Source organism: Heterodontus francisci, chromosome 10 (assembly GCF_036365525.1).
Source record: "Heterodontus francisci isolate sHetFra1 chromosome 10, sHetFra1.hap1, whole genome shotgun sequence".
Taxonomy (NCBI): Eukaryota; Metazoa; Chordata; class Chondrichthyes; order Heterodontiformes; family Heterodontidae; genus Heterodontus; species Heterodontus francisci.
In genome coordinates this window covers 28,591,330-28,612,735 of record NC_090380.1, presented here as the reverse complement: position 1 = coordinate 28,612,735, position 21,406 = coordinate 28,591,330, and the positions used below count along the sequence as shown (strand labels likewise).

Genomic DNA, 21,406 nt, shown 5'->3' with positions numbered 1-21,406 from the left:
CACTTAACTTATCTATATCCCTTTATGGCCTCCTTATGTCCTCTTCACAACTTACTTTCCTACTTATCTTTGTGTCATCAGCAAATTTAGCACCATACCTTCAGTCTCTTCATCTAAGTCATTTATATAAATTGTAAAAAGTTGAGGCCCCAGCACAGATCCCAGTGGCACACCACTCATTACAGAAAATGACACATGTATGCCTATTTTCTGTTTCCTGTTAGCTAGCCAATATTCTATCCATGCCAATATGTTACCCCCTACGCAACGCACTTTTATTTTGCACAATAACCTTTGGTGTGGCACCTTATCAAATGCCTTCTGGAAATCTAAGTTCAATACATCCACCAGTTCCACTTCATCCACAGCACATGTAACTCACTCAAAGAACTCCAATAAATTGGTTAAACGTGACTTCCCTTTGACAAAACCATGTCTGATTACCTTGAATGTTTCTAAGTGGCCTGCTATTATGTCTTTAATAATAGCTTCCAACATTTTCCCTAAGACAGATGTTAAGCTAACTGGCCTGTAGCTCCTGCTTTCTGTCTCCCTCCCTTTTTGAATAAAGGAGCTACATTCACTATTTTCCAATCTAACTGAACCTTCCCCGAATGTAGGGAATTTTGGAAAGTTAAAACTAACGCATCAACTATCTCACTAGCCAATTCTTTTAAGACCCTAGGATGAAGTCCATCAGGACCCGGGGACTTGTCAGCCGGCAGCTCCAACAGTTTGTTCAGTACCACTTCCCTGGTGATTGTAATTTTCTTGAGTTCCTCCCTCCCTTCCATTTCCTGACCTACAGCTAATTCTGGGATGTTACTTGTATCCTCTATAGTGAAGACCAATGCAAAATACCTGTTCAATTCATCTGCCATCTCCTTATTATCCTTTATTAATTCCCCAGACTCACTTTCTATGGGACCAACGCTCACTTTGTTAACTCTTTTCTTTTTAAAATATCTTTCGAAACTCTTACTATTTGTCTTTATATTTCTAGCCTGCTTTCTCTCGTACTCTAATTTTACCTTCCTTATCAATCTTTTTGTCATACTTGGCTGTTTTTTATATTTTGTCCAATCTTCTGACCTGCCAACCAACTTTACACAATTATCTGTTTTTTCTTTAAGTTTGATACTATCTTTAACTGTTTTAGTTAACTACAGATGGTGGGTTGCCCTCTTGGAATTTTTCCGTCTCGTTGAAATGTATCTATTCTGTGTATTCTGAAATATCCCCTTAAATGTCTGCCACTACATCTCTATTGACCTATCCCTTAACCTGATTTGCCAGTTCTCTTTAGCTAGCTCTGCTTTCATGCCCTCATAATTGCCCATATTTAAGTTTAGAATACTTGTCTTGGACCTACTCTTCTCTCCCTCAAACTGAATGTAAAACTCAATCATATTATGATTGCAGCTACCTAAGGATGCCTTTACTATGAGGTCATTAATTAATCCTATCTCATTTCACAATACCAGGTCTAGTATAGCCTGCTCTCTGGTTGGCTCCAGAACGTACTGTTCCAAGAAATTATCCTGTAAACATTCTATGTACTCCTCATCTAGCCTACTTCTGTCCATCTGATTTTTCCAGTCTATATGTGAGTTAAAATCCCCCATGATTATTGCCGTACCTTTCTGACAAACTGCCATTATTTCTTCCTTTATACCCTATCCTAGAGTGTGGTTAATGTTAGGTGGCCTATACACAAGGGACTTCTTGCCTTTATGATTTCTCATCTCGACCCAAACTTCTTCTACATCCTGGGTTCCTAAACTTAGGTCATCCCTCTCTATTGCGCAAATAACTACGATGGTATGAGGGGCAAATTGGCTGTGGTAGATTGGGAAAAAATATTAGAAGGTATGGCAGTGGACAGGCAATGGCAAGCATTTAAAGAATTAATTCGTGGTTTACAACAAATTTACGTTCCTTTGAGGCACAAAAACCCAGCAGGAAAGGTAATCCAAATGTGGCTAACAAGAGTTGTTAAATATTGTATTCTTCTTCTTCTTTGGCCTCCTTGTCTCGAGAGACAATAGGTAAGCGCCTGGAGGTGCTCAGTGGTTTGTGGAGCAGCGCCTGGAGTGGCTATAAAGGCCAATACTAGAGTGACAGACTCTTCCACAGATGCTGCAGAAAAAATTGGTTGTCGGGGCTGTTACACAGTTGGCTCTCTCCTTGCGCTTCTGTCTTTTTTCCTGCCAACTGCTAAGTCTCTTCGACTCGCCATTATTGTATTATATCAAAGGAAGAGGCTTATAAAGTTGCCTAAAGAGTAGTAAGCCTGAGAATTGGGAGCATTTTAGAATTCAGCAAAGGAGGACCAAGAAACTGATAAAGAAAATGAAAATAGAATGTGCAAGTAAACCAGCAAGAAACATAAAAATGGACTGCAAAAGCTTCTATAGGTACATAAAAAGGAAAAGAATATCAAAGACAAAGGTGGGCCTACTACAAGCAGACACAGGAGAATTTATAATGGGGAATAAGGAAATGGCGGAGAAATTAAACAAATACTTTGTGTCTCTCTCCACGGAGGAAGATACAAAAACCTCCCAGGAATACTAGAGAACCATGGGACAATCAAGAATGAGGAACTGAAAGAAATTAGTATTAGCAAAAAAGTAGTACTGGAGAAATTAATGGGACTGAAAGCTGATAAATCCCCGGACCTGATTATCTACATCCCAGAGTGTTGAAAGAGGTGACTGTAGAGACAATGGATATATTGATGGTTATCTTCCAAAATTCTATAGATTCTGGAACGATTCCTGCAGATTGCAGTGGCAATTGCGACCCCACTATTTAAGAAAGGAGGGAGAGAGAAAACAGAGAACTACAGACCTGTTAGCCTGACATCAGTATAAGGGAAAATGCAACAATCTTTGATAAAGGATGTAATAACTGGACACTTAAAAAATACTGGTAGGATTGGGCAGGGTCAACATAGATTTATGAAAGGGAAATCATGTTTGACAAACCTGTTGGAGTTTTTTGGAAGATGTAACTAGTAGAATAGATAAGGGGGAACTGGTGGATGCAGTATATTTGGATTTTCAGAAGGCTTTCAATAAGGCCCCACACAGGAGGTTAGTAAGCAAAATTAGTGCACATGGGATTGGGGAAAATATACTGGCATGGATTGAGAATTGGCTAATAGACAGAAAACAGAGAGTATCAATAAACGGGTCATTCTCAGGTTGGCAGGCTGTGACTAGTGGGGTACAGTAAGAATCAGTGCTTAGGCCCCAGCTATTCACAATCTATATCAATGATTTGGATGTGGGGATCAAGTGTAATATTTCCAAGTTTGCAGATAACACAAAACTAAGTGGGAGTTGTGAGGAGGATGCAAAGAGGTTTCAAGGGGATTTAGACAGACTATATGAATAGGAAGGGAATAGAGGGACATGGGCCCCGGAAGTGCAGAAGGTGTTAGTTCTGGCAGGCATCAAGATCGGCTCAGGCTTGGAGGGCCGAATGGCCTGTTCCTGTGCTGTACTGTTCTTTGTTCTTTGTTTGTTCTAAGTGAGCGGGCAAGAACGTGACAGATGGAATATAAGGTGGAAAAATATGAAGTTATCCACTTTGGTAGGAAAAACTGAAAGGCAGAGTATTTCTTAAATGGTGAGATTGGAAAGTGTTGATGTTCAAAGGGACCTGTGTGTCCTTGCTCATATGTCACTGAAAACTAACATGCAGGTGCAGCAAGCAATTACGAAGGCAAATGGTATGTTAGTCATAGAGTCATAGAGAGATACAACATCGAAACAGACCCTTCGGCCCACCGAGTCTGCACTGACCATCAACCACCCATTTATACTAATCCTACATTAATCCCATTTTCCCTCTCACAGCCCCACCTTCCCTCAATTCTCCTATGCCCTACCTACACTAGGGGCAATTTTTACAATGGCCAATTTACCTATCAACCTGCAAGTCTTTGGTCTTTATAGCAAGAGGATTTGAGTACAGGGGTAAAGAGGTCTTGCTGCAATTGTATAAAGCTTTGGTGAGACTACACATGGAGTACTGTGTACAGTTTTGATCTCCGTACCTAAGGAAGGATATACTTGCCATACAGGAAGTGCAACGAAGTTTCGCCAGACTGATTCCTGGGATGGCGGATTGTCCTATGAGGAGAGATTGAGGAGACTGGGACTGTACTCTCTAACGTTTAGAAGAATGAGAGGTGATCTCATTGATGCATACAAAATTCTTACAGGGCTTGACAGGATGGATGCAGGAAGGAGGTTTCCCAGGCTGGGCAGTCCAGAACCAAGGGTTACCATCTCAGAATAAGAAGTAGGCTATTTAGGACTGAGATGAGGAGGAATTTCTTCACTCAGAGGGTGGTGAATCTTTGAAATTCTCTACTCCAGAGGACTGTGGAGGCTCAGTTATTGAGTATAGATTTCTAGATATGAAAGATAACATGGGATATGGGGATAATGCGGGAAAGTGGCATTGAGGTAGAAGATCAGCCATGATCTAGTTGAATAGCAGAACAGGCTCGAGGGGTTGAATGTTCCTATGTATCACCTCTGCTGTTCTTCATTCCTAGTTCATAAACTCCTACCACATTTCCACACCTCTCTCTGCCACCTTTTACATTCAAATCACCCATGTATCAAGATGTCTCCACTCTTCACATGCTTTAATGCTTTTTGAAGCATAGAATACTTCCACTTCTTCATCATTGTGATCCTGCACAGGCCCATACAGTTGTAAACACACAATGTTCATCGGTTTCCCATCAAATTTTGCCATAATCACCCTCTCTGATATTGGCCAGTATCCCTGCATGGTTCTTGGTACCTTCTTTGTCATCATTATTCCAACTCCATTCTTATGCTCACTGCCACTTGAGAAAATCATCACCAGCTTACCTTTGTCTATTTTCCCAGATTCCGTCCAACTTCTGCCAATCCTAAAATGTCAATGTTGAGTCTTAACATTTCTTTCATGCAGTTGCCTATTTCAGCACTCTGGTAGAGTGTCCTTACATTCCAAGTTCCAATTTTCAAGAGCTCTTGTCTGGCTTTGAGAGTAGCAACGTCAGACGGTAGCCTGTCTTCCGAGTTTAGGCTGCTCTCTGTCATGCCCACGCAGGTGTTACAACCAAGGTGGGAGCAGTGCACTGTTAATTCAGTTCCACTTCTCTCCAGGTCACAACATTTACTTAAATGTTCCTACTTACCAATACGGTCAACCATTAACTCTATTTTTCCCAGAATAAAGCACACCAACCAGGTTTCTTTAATAAACAACAAAAATTAGCAATTTATTATAAACCAAACTTTAGCCAATAATGAAGTAAACCATACACAGAAATTGAAATATTAAAAGCCCCTTATTTATCCTCGCCCTCACACACATACACATACATACACAACTGGTTAACCAGGAAAAAAATAAAAGGGATTTTTGTTTACAGCTGCTACAAAGAAATAGAAGGCATAAAAAAACACTTAGGCTGAAAAGAAGACATGGAAGATGTCCTTTGGATTGGTTAGGCATCCCAAATGCAAATAGGCACCTGTCACTAGGATCTTCCCAGAACAGTACCTTCCAGGCGTTGTTGACGATCAGTTTGGGTAAACTATACAAGAGATGCAGCAATGGAAGGTTTCTGTTATGTCTTACAGCAGAAATGTAGCAACAAGGTTTCAGTGCCCATAGATTCGATGCAAAGTTCCTTCAAAGATGCAAGTTTCCTTCAAATACAGGAGGAAATAGGGAATTTGCCACATTGGAAATGCAGGGTTTCATTTCAAGAGAAAGATATGAGCTGTCATCTCCTGGCAGTTCAGGAAGCAACTGGCTTTTTTAATAGTTCAAATTGAAACTAAAAAAAACTTTTCAGAAGTCCAGTCTCCTGATGTCTATAAATCTTGGCCTGTCACTCCATTGTAAATATCTCTCCAAATCAAAAATAACCCCGGCTGGGTTCTTTGAAAACAAGTGCCTTCCCAGTAACTGCTTACTCTCAGTTCAAACCTTCTGGTAACTTCTTTTAAAAAACCACAAAGTTCAGCCATCTCTTCAAGATTCCAGATGAATCAATGTCCATAATTCAACTATAAGTCCTTAAAACATATTTTTAAAAAGAAATAGAAGCAATCACATAACACAAGGAGAATTTATTATAACGAACTTATGAAACAAACCCAAAACAGACACTTTTCCTTCCGAAACAAAATGCAGTCGAGATGGTGACCATATCCTGTACTGCTCATACACATTGAAACTGCAAGAACCCAGAGCCAAGCTTCATGGCTGGACAAGCCTTGGTTAAAGCATTAAAATGTAAATGACCCATTGTGTGTTCATGGCTACTTCTCTCCAACAAATTGGGTTAATAATGGCATTGCAGATTTGGTGACTCCAAATTCAAACTCAAGAGAATGGGAGTGAAAAAACTCCACTTTATCAAGATGCAATGAAGATAAGTGACACCCAGACCCCATTGTTTAACAATGGCCTCACCATTTATGAGAGAGAAACTCTGGCCACACGACAAAAACCAGGTTTCTGATAGGAGCTTAATAAAGGTATCTTTTTCTTTTGGGCCTCCTTATCTCGAGAGACAATGGATACGCGCCTGGAGGTGGTCAGTGGTTTTGTGAAGCAGCGCCTGGAGTGGCTATAAAGGCCAATTCTGGAGTGACAGGCTCTTCCACAGGTGCTGCAGAGAAATTTGTTTGTCGGGGCTGTTGCACAGTTGGCTCTCCCCTTGCGCCTCTGTCTTTTTTCCTGCCAACTACTAAGTCTCTTCGACTCGCCACAATTTAGCCCTGTCTTTATGGCTGCCCGCCAGCTCTGGCGAATGCTGGCAACTGACTCCCACGACTTGTGATCAATGTCACACGATTTCATGTCGTGTTTGCAGACGTCTTTATAGCGGAGACATGGACGGCCGGTGGGTCTGATACCAGTGGCGAGCTCGCTGTACAATGTGTCTTTGGGGATCCTGCCATCTTCCATGCGGCTCACATGGCCAAGCCATCTCAAGCGCCGCTGACTCAGTAGTGTGTATAAGCTGGGGGTGTTGGCCGCTTCAAGGACTTCTGTGTTGGAGATATAGTCCTGCCACCTGATGTCAAGTATTCTCCGAAGGCAGCGAAGATGGAATGAATTGAGACGTCGCTCTTGGCTGGCATACGTTGTCCAGGCCTCGCTGCCGTAGAGCAAGGTACTGAGGACACAGGCCTGATACACTCGGACTTTTGTGTTCCGTGTCAGTGCGCCATTTTCCCACACTCGGCTAAGCAGAAGAGCAGAGAGAGAGATCCATCTATGCCATCGAAGAGAAGGGGCCCTGCCTAACATCACCAGCTTTGAACTACACGCAGGCAAAGACTGGAGTTGGGCTATGAGCTCCCTACCTAAGAAATCACACCAGGATTTTGCCAGTGACCTTTGGCTGAGATATAACAAAAGCAGTCTGCAGCAGTGCTTCCGTCTTCCCAAACCTCCCAAGTCTTTCTTCAGTGAACAAGGGAAAAGAATACAGGCCTGCACCGTTTCGAGTCTTCACCCTGGGGAAATGCAAGTTAAACAGAGGCCATTTTTAAACCATCAGGCCTAAATCCGTGTTATCTTTTACTCTCTACCTTTTCTTGTGTGTGTGTTGTGTGTATCTGTATGCGTGTGAGAGTGGGTGAAATTGCAAAAATTTTTGGATGTTGTATAATATACATTTATCTTTCTTTTAAACTTAATAAGAAAAAACCTGTCATTTGTCTGTATGTTGACCAATAAACTGCTGAGAGGATAAAACACATTTTTTAAAAACATTGTCTTTGGTCAGTTGAGAGGTGAAAAAGGGGAAACCATCCCTAACAACTCCCACTTGTCCATAGCACCCTGTCATTCACCCAGCTATTCCTAATTCCTAGCAAGTGCTCTTCTTCCCTGTTCTTATTTCCAGTAGACATCTCCGCAGTCGGCCCAGGCCTACATCACTACTACTGTCTATACTAGATTCCATGACCAACTATGGGTGAATACTTGGTTGCAACATTGGTGGGTTGAATGTCAACAACTTGAGATACGCAGATAACACTGCACTGACTGCAGAGTCTGAAGAGGCACTCCAGGAAATTGTAACAAAGTGAATGCAGGGATTGTGGACCATGGATTAAGAATGAATGTGAAGAAAACTAAGTCAATGGTGATAAGCAGAGACCTAACCCTAGAAATTAAAATTGAAGTAAATGGACAAGTCCTGGAACAAGTGAAAAGGTTCATTTACCTTGGGCAGATTATCACAGATGATGGGAGACGTGATTGTGAAATCCAAAGGAGAATTGAGATAGCCAAGACCAGCTTTGTCAGAATGAAGGACATGTTAACATCAAAGAAACTGAACCTGATTCTTAGGAAAAGAATGCTGAGGTGCTACACTTTGTCATGTATGTTATATGCCACAGAGACATGGACAACAAACACAGAGACTATTGATAAGCTGAATGCATTCGAGATGTGGACATATAGAAGGATGTTCCACATATCCTGACAGACTAATAAGGAAGAGCTGGAAATAGCTGAAGAAAAGAGGAAATTAATGCATAACATCAAAGAGAGAAAGGTGCAATATTTTGGTCACATCATTAGAGCAGAAGGTTAACAGAGACACTTATTGGAAGGAAAGTACAAGGGAAAACATAGGAGAGGGAAGCAGAGAAGAAAATGGATGATGGATATAATGGACAGGATGTAGTTAACCTAAGCGGAACGTGTAAGGACAGCACAGGACAGACAGAGGTGGAGATCCATAGCAGTCAACCTTCTGGGAAGAAGATGACACCAATGAACGAATGAATGTAAACCAATAATAAGGTTTTAAATCAAATATTTAGAAGAGGTAATACGTGCCCCCTTCTTAAAGGGCACCACTAATAAATTGTAACAGAAAAAACACTAAACCTTTAAAGGAAATTTAACAAATCAAATTAAAATGACATTTCTGGGGGTGGTGCACTCCAGTTCCTCCAGTGCCCACCGATCACAGAAAGCCTCAAGAGTACCTCTCCAGGGACAGCCAGGCAGAGATGTAACCATGGAAGAGAGGCAGACAGTAGGACTGAATAACTGATACTGTTTGTACCCAACATCTGTGCACACAATTTCTACCGTAAGACACTGGACAGGGTTGACCAATCCATTTTCCGTTCCATAGATTCAGGGCAACTGAAGTGATCCCACTGACCCAACTGCCACTTAGCACCAACTAGCAATTAACCTGGACCTTTCTAATCTGTAAATCCCTGTACCACACCAGGGAGTGTCTTTACTCACTAACCACTGGGGAGCTCTTACAGCAGCCACTGATTCTGGTCACCTCGTTCTTATTCTCCATCCCAAGGTAAAGGCTACTATATCTGTACAGGATAACCATGGACATATTATACAGTCCTAATAAAGTGTTATTTCCTTATATTGTGCATACCTTGTTGTTACCTATTTTACTCGTGCCTGATTTCTCAAACTTTGTTGAAATGAGTTTAACTTGACAAACCTATGAAACCTGATAAAACTGCTGAAATCCTATCATTGTTGCCCGTTCATAGTCAGAAATCTCACTGGTCAATAGTGGCCTTTCCAATTGAATGAGGCTCTGAATAAATCTCAAAGAGTAATTGTATGATATGCCCATATATATGTCTCTTTCTAGCAAGTTAATTGTCTGTTGCTAATCATGTGACTGGTCTGTCTATCCTATGATTGATTGACTGGAGTCTCAACCAATGGCAGTAATGGCAGGCCAGGATTGGTGGGGGGAAAGTAAGGTTCTGTTTGGTCCCTGGAAATCACATGACAGTTTACTGAGAATTCTTGCTCATTCACTTTTCTCTGCACATGATTCTTTCTTGAGATCAGTGGGTGTGTGAAAAATCTCATCTGTCACTGGTCTGTGGTAACCACTGCCCATTGATCTTTGATAACTATGTGACTGCAAAAATAACAACTTCACAATGGCAACATTATAACACAGAACATTTTCCTTGGGCCACAAAAATTCCTTCAGAAGTATGTTACCCTGATCCTGTATAGAGTATAAATTGTGAGGGGGGACTTCCCATTCATGAGAAAATTAATAGAGATATGCAGTCCAAGCAAATGAGCAATGGAATAACAAGAAATACATAAATAACTGCACACGGTCCCTGTTAAACTTACTTCCTGATAACACGTTTTTGCCACACTTTTGTTTCAACTTTCAGTAACAAACTCCTCTTGTGCTAATATATAGTGGCAATTGCCTCGGTAAAATTATCAAACTATAATTATACACTGCCACCCGTGCTGTTGCTGTCACGCCTCAGTTTGCGTCTCCCAGCTGCTCTATCTGAACTGCATTCCTGTACTCCAACCAACTTTACTTCTCTTCTTCCCAAATTTCTATTAGTTATCCTATTTGAACATAAATAATAATATAAAATCAAAGTATGATTTAAAATAAGGATGGGGTCTGAATTCCGTCTACTGAAATCGTCCCATGCCCTCTTATCCTGCTTCACCTGAAGAATACTTTGGGCGGCACAGTGGCGCAGTGGTTAGCACCGCAGCCTCACAGCTCCAGCGACCCGGGTTCAATTCTGGGTACTGCCTGTGTGGAGTTTGCAAGTTCTCCCTGTGACCGCGTGGGTTTCCTCCGGGTGCTCCGGTTTCCTCTCACATGCCAAAGACTTGCGGGTTGATAGGTAAATTGGCCATTATAAATTGCCCCTTGTATAGGTAGGTGATAGAGAAATATAGGGACAGGTGGGGCTGTGGTAGGAATATGGGATTAGTGTAGGATTAGTATAAAAATGGGTGGTTGATGGTCGGCACAGACTCAGTGGGCCGAAGGGCCTGTTTCAGTGCTGTATCTCTAAATAAAAAATAAAATACTCTTGGTCTTGATTCCATGGGGGTGTGTGATAGTGTAAAGCAGGTGACTGTGAGTCAGCAGCCCAATGTTTATCTCTCCTGTTAACGGACGAGATGTATAACGGGCAGCTGATCTAATATCGCCCATTTCACAATATGAGACAAAGTAAAAATTACTGCCATTGTGTGCAGAGGTTATGAGGTGATTTGATAGAGGTATTTAAAATCATGAATGGTTTTCATAGGATAAAGAAAAAGTAACTGTTTCCAATGGCAGAAGGGTCGATAACCAGAGGACAGATTTAAAGCGGTTGATAAAAGAGCTAGAGGTGGTGTGAGGAAAACATTTTTTACACAGCGAGATGTTGTGACTTGGATCGCACTGCCTGAAAGGCTGGTGGAAGCAGATTTGGGTATAACTTCCCAAAGGGAATTGGATAAATAATTCAAGGGAAAAAGATTACAGGGTAATGCAGAAAGAGCGGGGGAGTGGAATGAGTTGGATAGCTCGACCAAAGAAACAGCAAAGGCATAACAGGCCAAATGAGCTCCTTTACTGCTGTAACATTCAACGATACTATGAAAATGTGAGAACTGAGGTCCTGCATGTTTGAGTCATTTTAGATCCTTGTTATTTTTGTGCTTTGTGTGTTTCAAAAATGTTTGTGAAAATTATGATTGTGAATAAGGAGATTTGTACAATTTCTTGCCATAGAATTTACAACACGGAAACAGGCCATTTAACTCACCTGGTCTATGCCAGTGTTTATCCTCCACATGAGCCTCCTCCCACACCAACTTCATCTAATCCTATCAGCATATCCTTCTATTCCTTTCTCCTGCATGTACTTATCTAGCTTCCCCTTAAATGCATCGATACTATTCACCTCAAATACTCCCTGTGGTAGCAAGTTCCACATTCTCACCACTGTCTGGGTAAAGAAGTTACTCCTGAATTCCTTATTGGATTTATTAGTGACTATCTTATTTTTGTGACCTCTAGTTACGGTCTCCCCCATAAGAGAAAACATTTGCTGTTTGTTTACTCTATCAAACTACTTTATAATCTTAAAAATCTCTATCAGGTCACTCTTCTAGAGAAAAAAGCTCCAGCTTGTTCAGTCTCTCCTGATAGTTCTAACCTCTCACTTCTGGTCTCATCCATTTAAATCTTTTTTGCACCTTCTCCAGTGCCTGTGTATCTTTTTTGTATTACGGGGACCAGGACTGTGCACAGGACTCCCAAGTGTAATCTAACCAAGGTCCAATATAAGTTTAACCACCTCATAAATATCTATACTGAAATTCATTTTCTGTTTACACATTTATTAGTTATCTAAAACATATATGGCTTAATTCTATAATGGTATTTTCCATTCCCGACACTCTCCTTACACTATCGCAAAGACTGCACTACTCAATGGGCAAGGACAATTGATAACCTCACCTTTTATTTCCCTCCCAGTGCTAACTGTTACCATCAAAGTTACAAGTTCAACAATATCTCACCACAATACAGCAAAGGAGAGCAAACAGATGAGGAAAGCTGTTGACCTTACTGGCAAGGCCTGCATTTAGAGCCCATCCCTTGAGATAAAACTGAGTGGGTTCCTTCAGAGGACAGTTAAAAGTCACCCATGTTGTTGTAGGAGTGGAGTCACATGTAAGTCATACTGGGTAAGGGAGGCAGGTTTCCTTCCCTAATGGAAATTAATGAACCAGATGGGATACTCAGACAGCTTCACGGTCACTTTTACTTTCCAGCTTTTAATTTCCAGATTTTCTAAATTGAATTAAAATAGTCAAACAGCCACATTGGGCTTTGAAGTCATGTTCATCTGGATTATTAGTTCAACAACATAACCACTACAATACCATACTTGAATAGTCAACAATATGTACAAATTCCTCTTTGAAACTCTGACCCATACATTTGTGATGTTTTCCTTTTCTCATTCACCCCTTGCATGTTACATGACTGATAGTTAGTTTGTTCCAGATCCCTGACTGTGCTGTTATATAATTAACTAAAGATTGATTTACATTCATGATCTCCAGACGTCCGAAAGCGTTTTCCAGCCAAGGAAGTACTTTTGAAGAGTAGTGACCATGGTAAGTTAAGTAGCAGCCAATTTGTACACAGCAAGGTCCCATAAACAGTAATTCTATAAATGAGCAGCAAATAAGCTGTTTTAGTAATGTTCAAGTTGACAGAACAAATGGGAAAACTTCCCTGCTTTTCTTCAATGAGATCTTTTACGTCCACCCGAAAGAGATGATAGGTTGACTCAGAATACACACATCTTAACTATGTAAAAATGTGAATTATATATAGTATGTTATATAACCCATGTGCTCCGTCCGGTTGTTCCGGATCTTGAGGCCTCTCAAAAAAAAAGCGTTTATAATCGTTTCATTTCTCTGGAGCAAAGAGCAGCAGCAAAGCTCTTTTTGACCTCAGGACATATGGCAGGCTGCCCAGAATTACATGAAAAAAATGTTGCAGTAATGTCATAGAGGAGTGACTTATATCATCACAGAAATTCAAAACATCTGATGTAAAATTGGAAGAGATTTAAATTAGCATCACTTTCAATAATCGTGGCAACTTCAATATCAAGCAATCTATAAATTTATTTTGTTTAAATCCCTTCAATCGAAGTAGAATGAACACAATTCAATGTAAATGCTACTTTATACCGAGACATTCTTCAGATGTACATTTATTTGAACATTTTCTCTGTTCAAATGTGCAGATCAGACAAGGCTCACCATTTTGCTTTGTCAGTCACTTGTTTCAATTTAAAAATGTGATAAGTGAGAGTCATGGCTGGTTTATCTTGGCAATGGGACTGTTGAAAGGCAGGTGTGTTTCCCTTTGGTAAAGTTTTGGTTTTGAAATGATGAGATAATCCTTGCTGCCTCTAAAACTCTGAGATCTCTGTATTCCTCCAACTCTGGCCTCTTGCATTTTCCTGATTTCTTTCTCACCACCATTGCCTTCAACTGCCTAGTCTCTAAGTTCTGGAATTCCCTCCTTTAACCTGTCCACCACTCTACCTCTCTCATACTGGTATAGTAAACCTGAAGATTGGATGGATTTTAGAATTCAGCAAAGGATGACCAAGAAATTGATAAAGAGAAACAAAATAGGATATGAGTAAAGTACAAGAGACATTAAAACAAATTGTAAAAGCTTCCATGGGTGTGTAAAAAGGAAAAGATTAGCAAAAGTAAACATGGGCCCCTCAAAAGCAGAGACAGGAGAAATTGCAAAGGGGAACAAGGAAAAGGCAGAGGCATTAAACATATACTCATATACTTTGCATTTGTCATCATGGTAGAAGGCACAAAAGTAACATTCTGGAAATAGTGGGGAACCAAGGGTCTAGCGAGAATGAGGAACTTAAAGAAATTAGAATTAGTAAACAAATAATACTAGAGAAATTAATGGGACTAAAAGCCAACAAATCCCCTGGACCTGATGGCCGACATCCTAGGGTTTTAGAAGAGGCGGCTACAGAGATAATGGTTGCATTGGTTTTGATCTTCCTGAATTCCCGAGACTTTAGCATGGTCCCCTTGGATTGGAAAGTTGCAAATGTAACCCCGCTGGTCAAGAAAGGAAGGAGAGAGAAAACAGGGAACTGGAGGCCAGTTAGCCTGACATCAGTCATAGGAAAAATGCTAGACTTAATTATTAGGAAAGTGATAACACAAAATCATATGATCGGGAATGTTCAGCACACGTGAAAGGGAAATAATGTTTGACAAATTTATTAGAGTTTTTTGAGTTAGTAACCAACAGGGGGAGCCCATGGATGTAGTGTATTTGGAAATTCAAAATGCAGTCAAAAACCTCCTTTTTCCTCAACCGAGGATTTCCCCCCACTGTGGTTGACAGGGCCCTCAACCATGTCCGGCCCATTCCCCGCACCTCTACCCTCACCCCTTCCCCTCCCTCCCAGAACCGTGACAGGGTTCCCCTTGTCTTCACTTTCCACCCCATCAGCCTTCATATCCAAAGGATCATCCTCCGCCATTTCCGCCACCTCCAGTGTGATGCCACTACCAGTCGCATCTTCCCCTCCCTTCCCCTGTCAGCATTCCGAAGGGATCGTTCCCTCTGCGACATCCTGGTCCACTCCTCCATTACCCCCACCACCTCGTCCCCGTCCCATGGCACCTTCCCCTGCAATCGCAGGAGGTGTAATACCTGCCCATTTACCTCCTCTCTCCTCACTATCCCAGGCCCCAAACACTCCTTTCAGGTGAAGCAGCGATTTACTTGTACTTCTTTCAATGTAGTATACTGTATTCGCTGCTCACAGTGTGGTCTCCTCTACATTGGGGAGACCAAGCACAGACTGGGTGACCGCTTTGCGGAACATCTCCGCTCAGTCCGCAAGCAGGACCCTGAGCTTCCGGTTGCTTGCCATTTCAACACTCTCCCCTGCTCTCATGCTCACATCTCTGTCCTGGGATTGCTGCAGTGTTCCAGTGAACATCAACGCAAGCTCGAGGAACAGCATCTCATTTACCGATTAGGCACACTACAGCCTGCCGGACTGAACATTGAGTTCAATAATTTCAGAGCATGACAGCCCCCCATTTTACTCTCATTTTTAGTTATTTTTTTCTTCCTTTTTTTTACATTCCTTTTTACATTTTTTACAATCTTTTTTTGCATTTATTTCATTTCATCTTAGTTTGTTCAGTTTGCTTACCCATTGTTTTTTTCAGGTTGTTTTTCTTCAGGTTTGCACTTGCTGCTGTTCAATATTCAGTGTATTCACACCTAATCTGTACTAATGCTTTGTCTTTCAACACACCATTAACATATTGTTTGCCTTTTCTCCGTGACCTTTTGGTCAGCTATGTGGCCTGGTCCAATCTGCACCTTCTCCTTTGTTATCTCTTGCCCCACCCCCACCTCACTTGTTTATAATCTGTGACTTTTCTAATATTTGTCAGTTCCGAAGAAGGGTCACTGACCCGAAACGTTAACTCTGCTTCTCTTTCCACAGATGCTGCCAGACCTGCTGAGTGATTCCAGCGTTTCTTGTTTTTGTTACAAAAGAATTAAGACAGGTTGAGTGAATGGGCAAGAACGTGGCAGATGGAATTTAATGTGGAGAAGGGTAAAGTTATCAACTTTGTTAGGAAAAATAGAAAAGCAGAATTTTTTGAATGGTGAGAGACTGGGAAATGTTTGCGATGCGAGCATAAGAGGGGTGACAATCCTAGGCAGTGGAGGCACTCAGGTTAAAACCTCCCTGTACATGGATGACGTCGCTGTCTTCTGCTCGGATCCGCTATCTGTGCGCAGACTGATGAGCATCTGCGACCAGTTCGAACTGGCCTCGGGAGCCAAAGTTAACCACGGCAAGAGCGAGACCATGTTCTTTGGGAACTGGGCTGACCGATCCTTTGTCCCCTTCACCGTCAGGTCAGACTACCTGAAGGTGCTGGGGATATGGTTCGGAAGGGCAGGGGCGTGCACCAAAACCTGGAAGGAGCGAGTAGCCAAGGTACAACATAAGCTGAACATGTAGGTGCAGTGATCTCTCTCCATTGTGGGTAAGAACCTGGTCATCAGGTGCGAGGCGCTCACGTTGTTGCTCTACGTGGCGCAGGTCTGGCCCATACCCCACTCCTGCGCCATGGCGGTCACCCGAGCCATTTTCCGCTTCATCTGGGGATCCAAAATGGACCGGGTCCGGAGGGACACGATGTTCAAACCCCTTGATAAGGGCGGGAAAAATGTACCCAACATCACCCTCATCCTGATGACCACCTTCGTGTGCGGCTGCATCAAGCTGTGCGTAGACCTCCAGTATGCAAACACCAAGTGTCACTACGTGCTGAGGTTCTATCTGTCCCCGGTGTTGCGAAGGATGGGCCTGGTCACATTGCCGCAGAACGCTCCATCCAGTTGGACCGTGCCGTACCACCTATCCTTCGTGGAGCAGTTTCTGCGGGAAAACACCTTTGACCACCAATCCATCAGGCAGTGGTCTGTACAGAATGTCCTCAAGGCCCTACGGGAAAAGAAGATGGTGGATCCTGTTGGATGGTTCCCTGAGCAGACTGTCAAAGTCATTTGGCAGAATGCCTCATCACTAGAACTTTCAAACAAGCACCAAGATGTAGCTTGGTTGGTGGTGAGGAGGGGCCTCCCCGTCAGATCCTTCCTGAATGCCCGAAGTCTCACCCTCTCCGCACAATGCCCTCCAGGTGGCTGTGGTGGAGAAGAGGTGGTTGCCCACCTCCTTCTGGAATGTGTCTTTGCAAAGCAGGTGTGGAAAGAGATGCAGTGGTTTTTGTCGAAGTTCATCCCAAGCAGCTCTGTAACACAGGAGTCTGTGCTCTACGGGCTGTCCCCAGGGAAGCACACTGAGATAAACATCAACTGCTGCTGGAGGACCATCAATTGGTAAAAGACGCCCTTTGGTCTGCCCGAAACTTGCTGTTCTTCCAGCGTAAAGAGTTGTCCACCACCGAATGTTGCAGACTGGCACATTCCAAGGTCCAGGACTACGTGCTGAGGGACGCACTAAAGCTTGGGGCAGCCGCAGCAAAGGCTCATTGGGGAAAGATCACTGTGTAAGGTCCCCCCACCAAGCTGAACTGAGGGGCTGGGTCCATGGAAAACCCCTCGAACTGTATCCAGAAAATGTTTGTTTGCTGTAAAATGTACATGGCATGTAAAATGAATTGGAAGGGTTATGAGGCAACTCACTCCTGTATTGAAGGAAACTGATCTCCTTTGCACTCTTTGTATTGTTTGACTTGGTGCTGTTTGGAACTGTTTTGTAATGTATTTTTCTTACACATTTTTATGCATAAAATATATTTTGGAAATTAAAAAAAATTGCATTCAGAGGGATCTGGGTGTCCTTGTATATGAAGCACAGAAAGTTAACATGCTTGTACAGCAAGCAATTAGGAAAGCAAATGGTATGTTAGCCTTTATTACAGAGAGATTGGAGTTTAAATAAATTCGTGTTACTGAAATTGTATCGGGCCTTGGTGAAACCACATCTGGAGCACTGTATACAGTTTTGGTCTCTTGACCTAAGGAATGGATATACTTGTCTCAATGGGAGTGCAACGAAGGATCATTGATTTGTTTAGTGGTACAGAACTTGAGTATTGCTGAAAATAGAGACATGTTGTCGAAGCTTTTCATCTTCCACTCACCAGGACAATCCGCAAGAATAACCAATGTAAGGGAGAACAACAACTTATACTACATGAGAAGAGAGTACTGATTGGTTGGCAAGTGAACTCTGATTAGTAGAGGTGTTGCCATGGAGAATACACCAGTTTACAGTGACTGACAGTTAACTGCCAAGCTTTGTTTGTAATTTAATCCAGGCAGCTTGACTCTGATTGGTCAAGGCATTACCCTGAGGAATGAACCAGCGAATGGCTGTCACTTATTTTGTTCAGCTGAAACAGGCACAATGTTTGTACATATTATTTCTGTCTGCAATGAACGGGGCCCTGTGTATTAATATATGTAGCTTCCAGTACATCGGTTATTCTTGCGGATTGTCCTGATGAGTGCAATATGGAAAGCTTCAACAACATGTCTTTATCTTCAGCAATGATCATTGATTCCTGGGATGAGGGGATTGCCCGATGAGGAGAGATTGCATAGACTAGACGATATTCCCTGGAGTGTAGAAGAATGAGATGTGACCTCAATGAAACATATAAAATTCTTAAAAGGCTTGACAGGGTATATGCTGGGAAATGTTTCCCCTGGCTGGGGAGTCTAGAACATGGGGTCACAGTCTCAGAATAAAGGGTCAGCCATTTAGGACTGAGATGAAGAGAAATTTCTTCAATCAAAGGGTTGTGAATCTTTGGAATTCTCTAGCCCAAAGGGTTATGGATGCTCAGTCATTGAGTATATTCAAAACATGGATCGATAGAATTTTGGATACGAAGGGAATCAAGAGATATGGAGATATTGTGGGAAGGCAAAAATGATGTTGAAGATCAACTTGTACTGAGTGTTGGAGCAGGCTCGAAGGGCCAAACGGCCTAACCCTTCTCCCATTTCCTATGTTCTGATGGTCCTTATTTAATTTGCTCCTTAAAACCTTGCTCTTTGATCAAACCTTTTGTCACATTTTACTCTCGCCTTTTGAGGTTTGGTGTCTTTTTTGTGGTAATGCTCCTGTGAAGTAAAATGTCTCAAGGTGCTATATAAATGCAAATTGTTGTTGTCTACACCAGCGTTGCCAACTCTACAGGGAGATATTCCTATCAGATGACTTCCAACCGCCCCACCCAGCAAACAGCCTATTTCCCCCCAATCCACCTTATTTTTACAGCTATAAAATGGAAGTAGTCAAAGAAAATGACGCCCATATTTTTAATATCCATGTGATTTTTTCTCCCTGGCTGTCGAGCTGCTTCTCGGAGATTTAATCCTTAATTCCTGGATGCTCCAGGACAATCCTGGAAACACAGTCTGCATCAGCTCTATTTACAGAGAGATTTTCTGGAACTCGAGTAGAACAATATGTTAGAGGGGTTTTTTTGTATGTAGAGACAGCTTGTATGCATTCAGCCGAGTTGCAATCTCTTGACTTTTCTTTTTGCTTCCGGAGGGTAAATATCGTTGTCAGAAAGAGAAGCAAGACACGTGTTGATACCGGAGCTTGCTTAACGACGTGACATGATCGGAGCATTGCGTTACAGTGGAAGAGAGGAGAGAGCCTGCTGACATGTCCCTGTACCGGAACAGCGTGTGGTTTATAAAGGGCTTACGGGAGTATACAAAGTGAGTACTGATAAATAATCACTTCCCCTGATAACAACACTGATGGGCAATGCCTTTCAGCCTAGCTTCTGTGCATGTTGTCACTAGTGAAGATTTGTTTTTATTCTTGCTGTTGACTTTGCTCGGCAATTTGATTTTCCATTTCGTAACAACAGTAGCTTGTGCCAAGGGAGTATTTAAGAGCTGCGGTTGTGACATAGCTTTTCATTTTAATCTACCCACCTTGCAGAGCTTCCACCCTGCAGTGTTGCATAAACTTCAGGACTGGCTTACATAAGTAAGGGCTGGGTCGCCCGGCACTTCTAAAAGAGAAAGCACCAAAACGAGTCAATCTCAGGGTGTTGGGGAGATTCTGTAACATTAAAATGAGTTAGCTTTGTCTCTTTTTTAGATATCCAGGGCAGAAGGTTTAAAGTAAAATAAAAATCCAACCCTCTGGTGTCTCTGATTGATCCAGTATTTTCCCATTACGTTGGAGAACCCTATTTGTGAGCAATGTACATCAGCTAAAGTCAATCCCACAGTGTTGGTGTATGTCTGGGCAGTGTTTAAAGAATGCTGGGAGTTGTAGTTTCTTGTGCCTTGTTGAAGTTCCGGGTTCTAGACTGATCAATTACAATCCACAAACATCTTCCACTATCAAAAACTAACCCCCAGCCCACAAAATCAGAGCAACCATTTCAGTTGCTCTTTTCAAATGTGAATTAATTAAATAATAAACCTATGAAACGTTAGGTTGTAGGGAAGAATGAAAACTGAAAGTGTTCACAATTTCAGCTGGCCGAAGTAAGACAACCCGGCCCAGCATCTAAAAAGCTTTTTAAACGAATGATAAAGCTTTAAATGTTTATTAAGTTTACACTTTTTGCTGTGATATATAAAAGAAAGCAAGAATGGATATTTATATGGAGCCTTTCATAACACCAGGATGTCCCAAAGCGCTGTCCAGCCAACAAAGTACTTTTGAAGTGTGGCCATTGTTGTAATGTAGGGAAACGCGGCTGCTAATTTGCACACAGTAAGCTACAACAAACAACAACGTGATAATAAACAGCTAATCCTGTTTTTTTAGTGATATTGGTTGAGGGTTAAATATTGACCAGGACACCTGGGATAACTTCCCTGTTCTTCTTCGATATAGTGTCATGGGATCTTTTACCTGAGAGGGCAGACGGGGTGTTACTGTTGGGTGGGGAGGGGGTCTCAGGCTCCCCTCTTGCCCTTCCTCTTATTTGACTGCAACAGGATTTATTCCTTTTCAACAGTTGTTGTGCTTACCACCTCAGTGAGTGTTTTAACTTTTACCTTTACTGTGATCATGAAAGAACTAATCAGACAGGTTTTCTTGCGTTTAAAGAAGAAAGGGGTAAGTTTATTATACTTAACACTCTAACCTCGATTTAAAAATAATAAAAAAATGGCTACACATTTACGCACATGTGCACACAAGAATAATGTACACACAATTCGATTACAGAGGGAAAAATAGATTTGGTGGTTGGATTAAAGTCCAGAGTAAATGGAACTTAAATACACAGTCTGTGAAGTGGATGATCCAGTAGTCCTCCGGCTGAAGCTGTATTCTTTAAGTTCTCGGCTGATCACAGTGCACTTTGTGGTTGGCCTGCTTTGCTCAGGGTTTTCTTGAAGGCAGAATTGCAGTTGGCTCTCTTCCCCTGGTCTCCGGCTGTAGCAGTCTGCAGGCTTGGAGGGTCCATG

At 42.0% G+C, this 21,406-nt stretch overlaps 1 protein-coding gene across 2 annotated transcripts in view; it reads left to right on the top strand.

Annotated features, from left to right (window-relative positions):
- The first annotated feature begins 19,334 nt into the window (after positions 1 to 19,334).
- dhrs12 (dehydrogenase/reductase (SDR family) member 12) overlaps positions 19,335 to 21,406 on the top strand; it is a 48,120-nt gene continuing 46,048 nt past the window's right edge. For both annotated transcript variants that reach the window (XM_068040341.1, XM_068040340.1), the window contains exon 1: positions 19,335 to 19,687. In XM_068040341.1, coding sequence (XP_067896442.1) covers positions 19,632 to 19,687 — 56 coding nt within the window. In that variant the 5' untranslated portion in view covers positions 19,335 to 19,631. The remainder of the gene's footprint in view (positions 19,688 to 21,406) is intronic.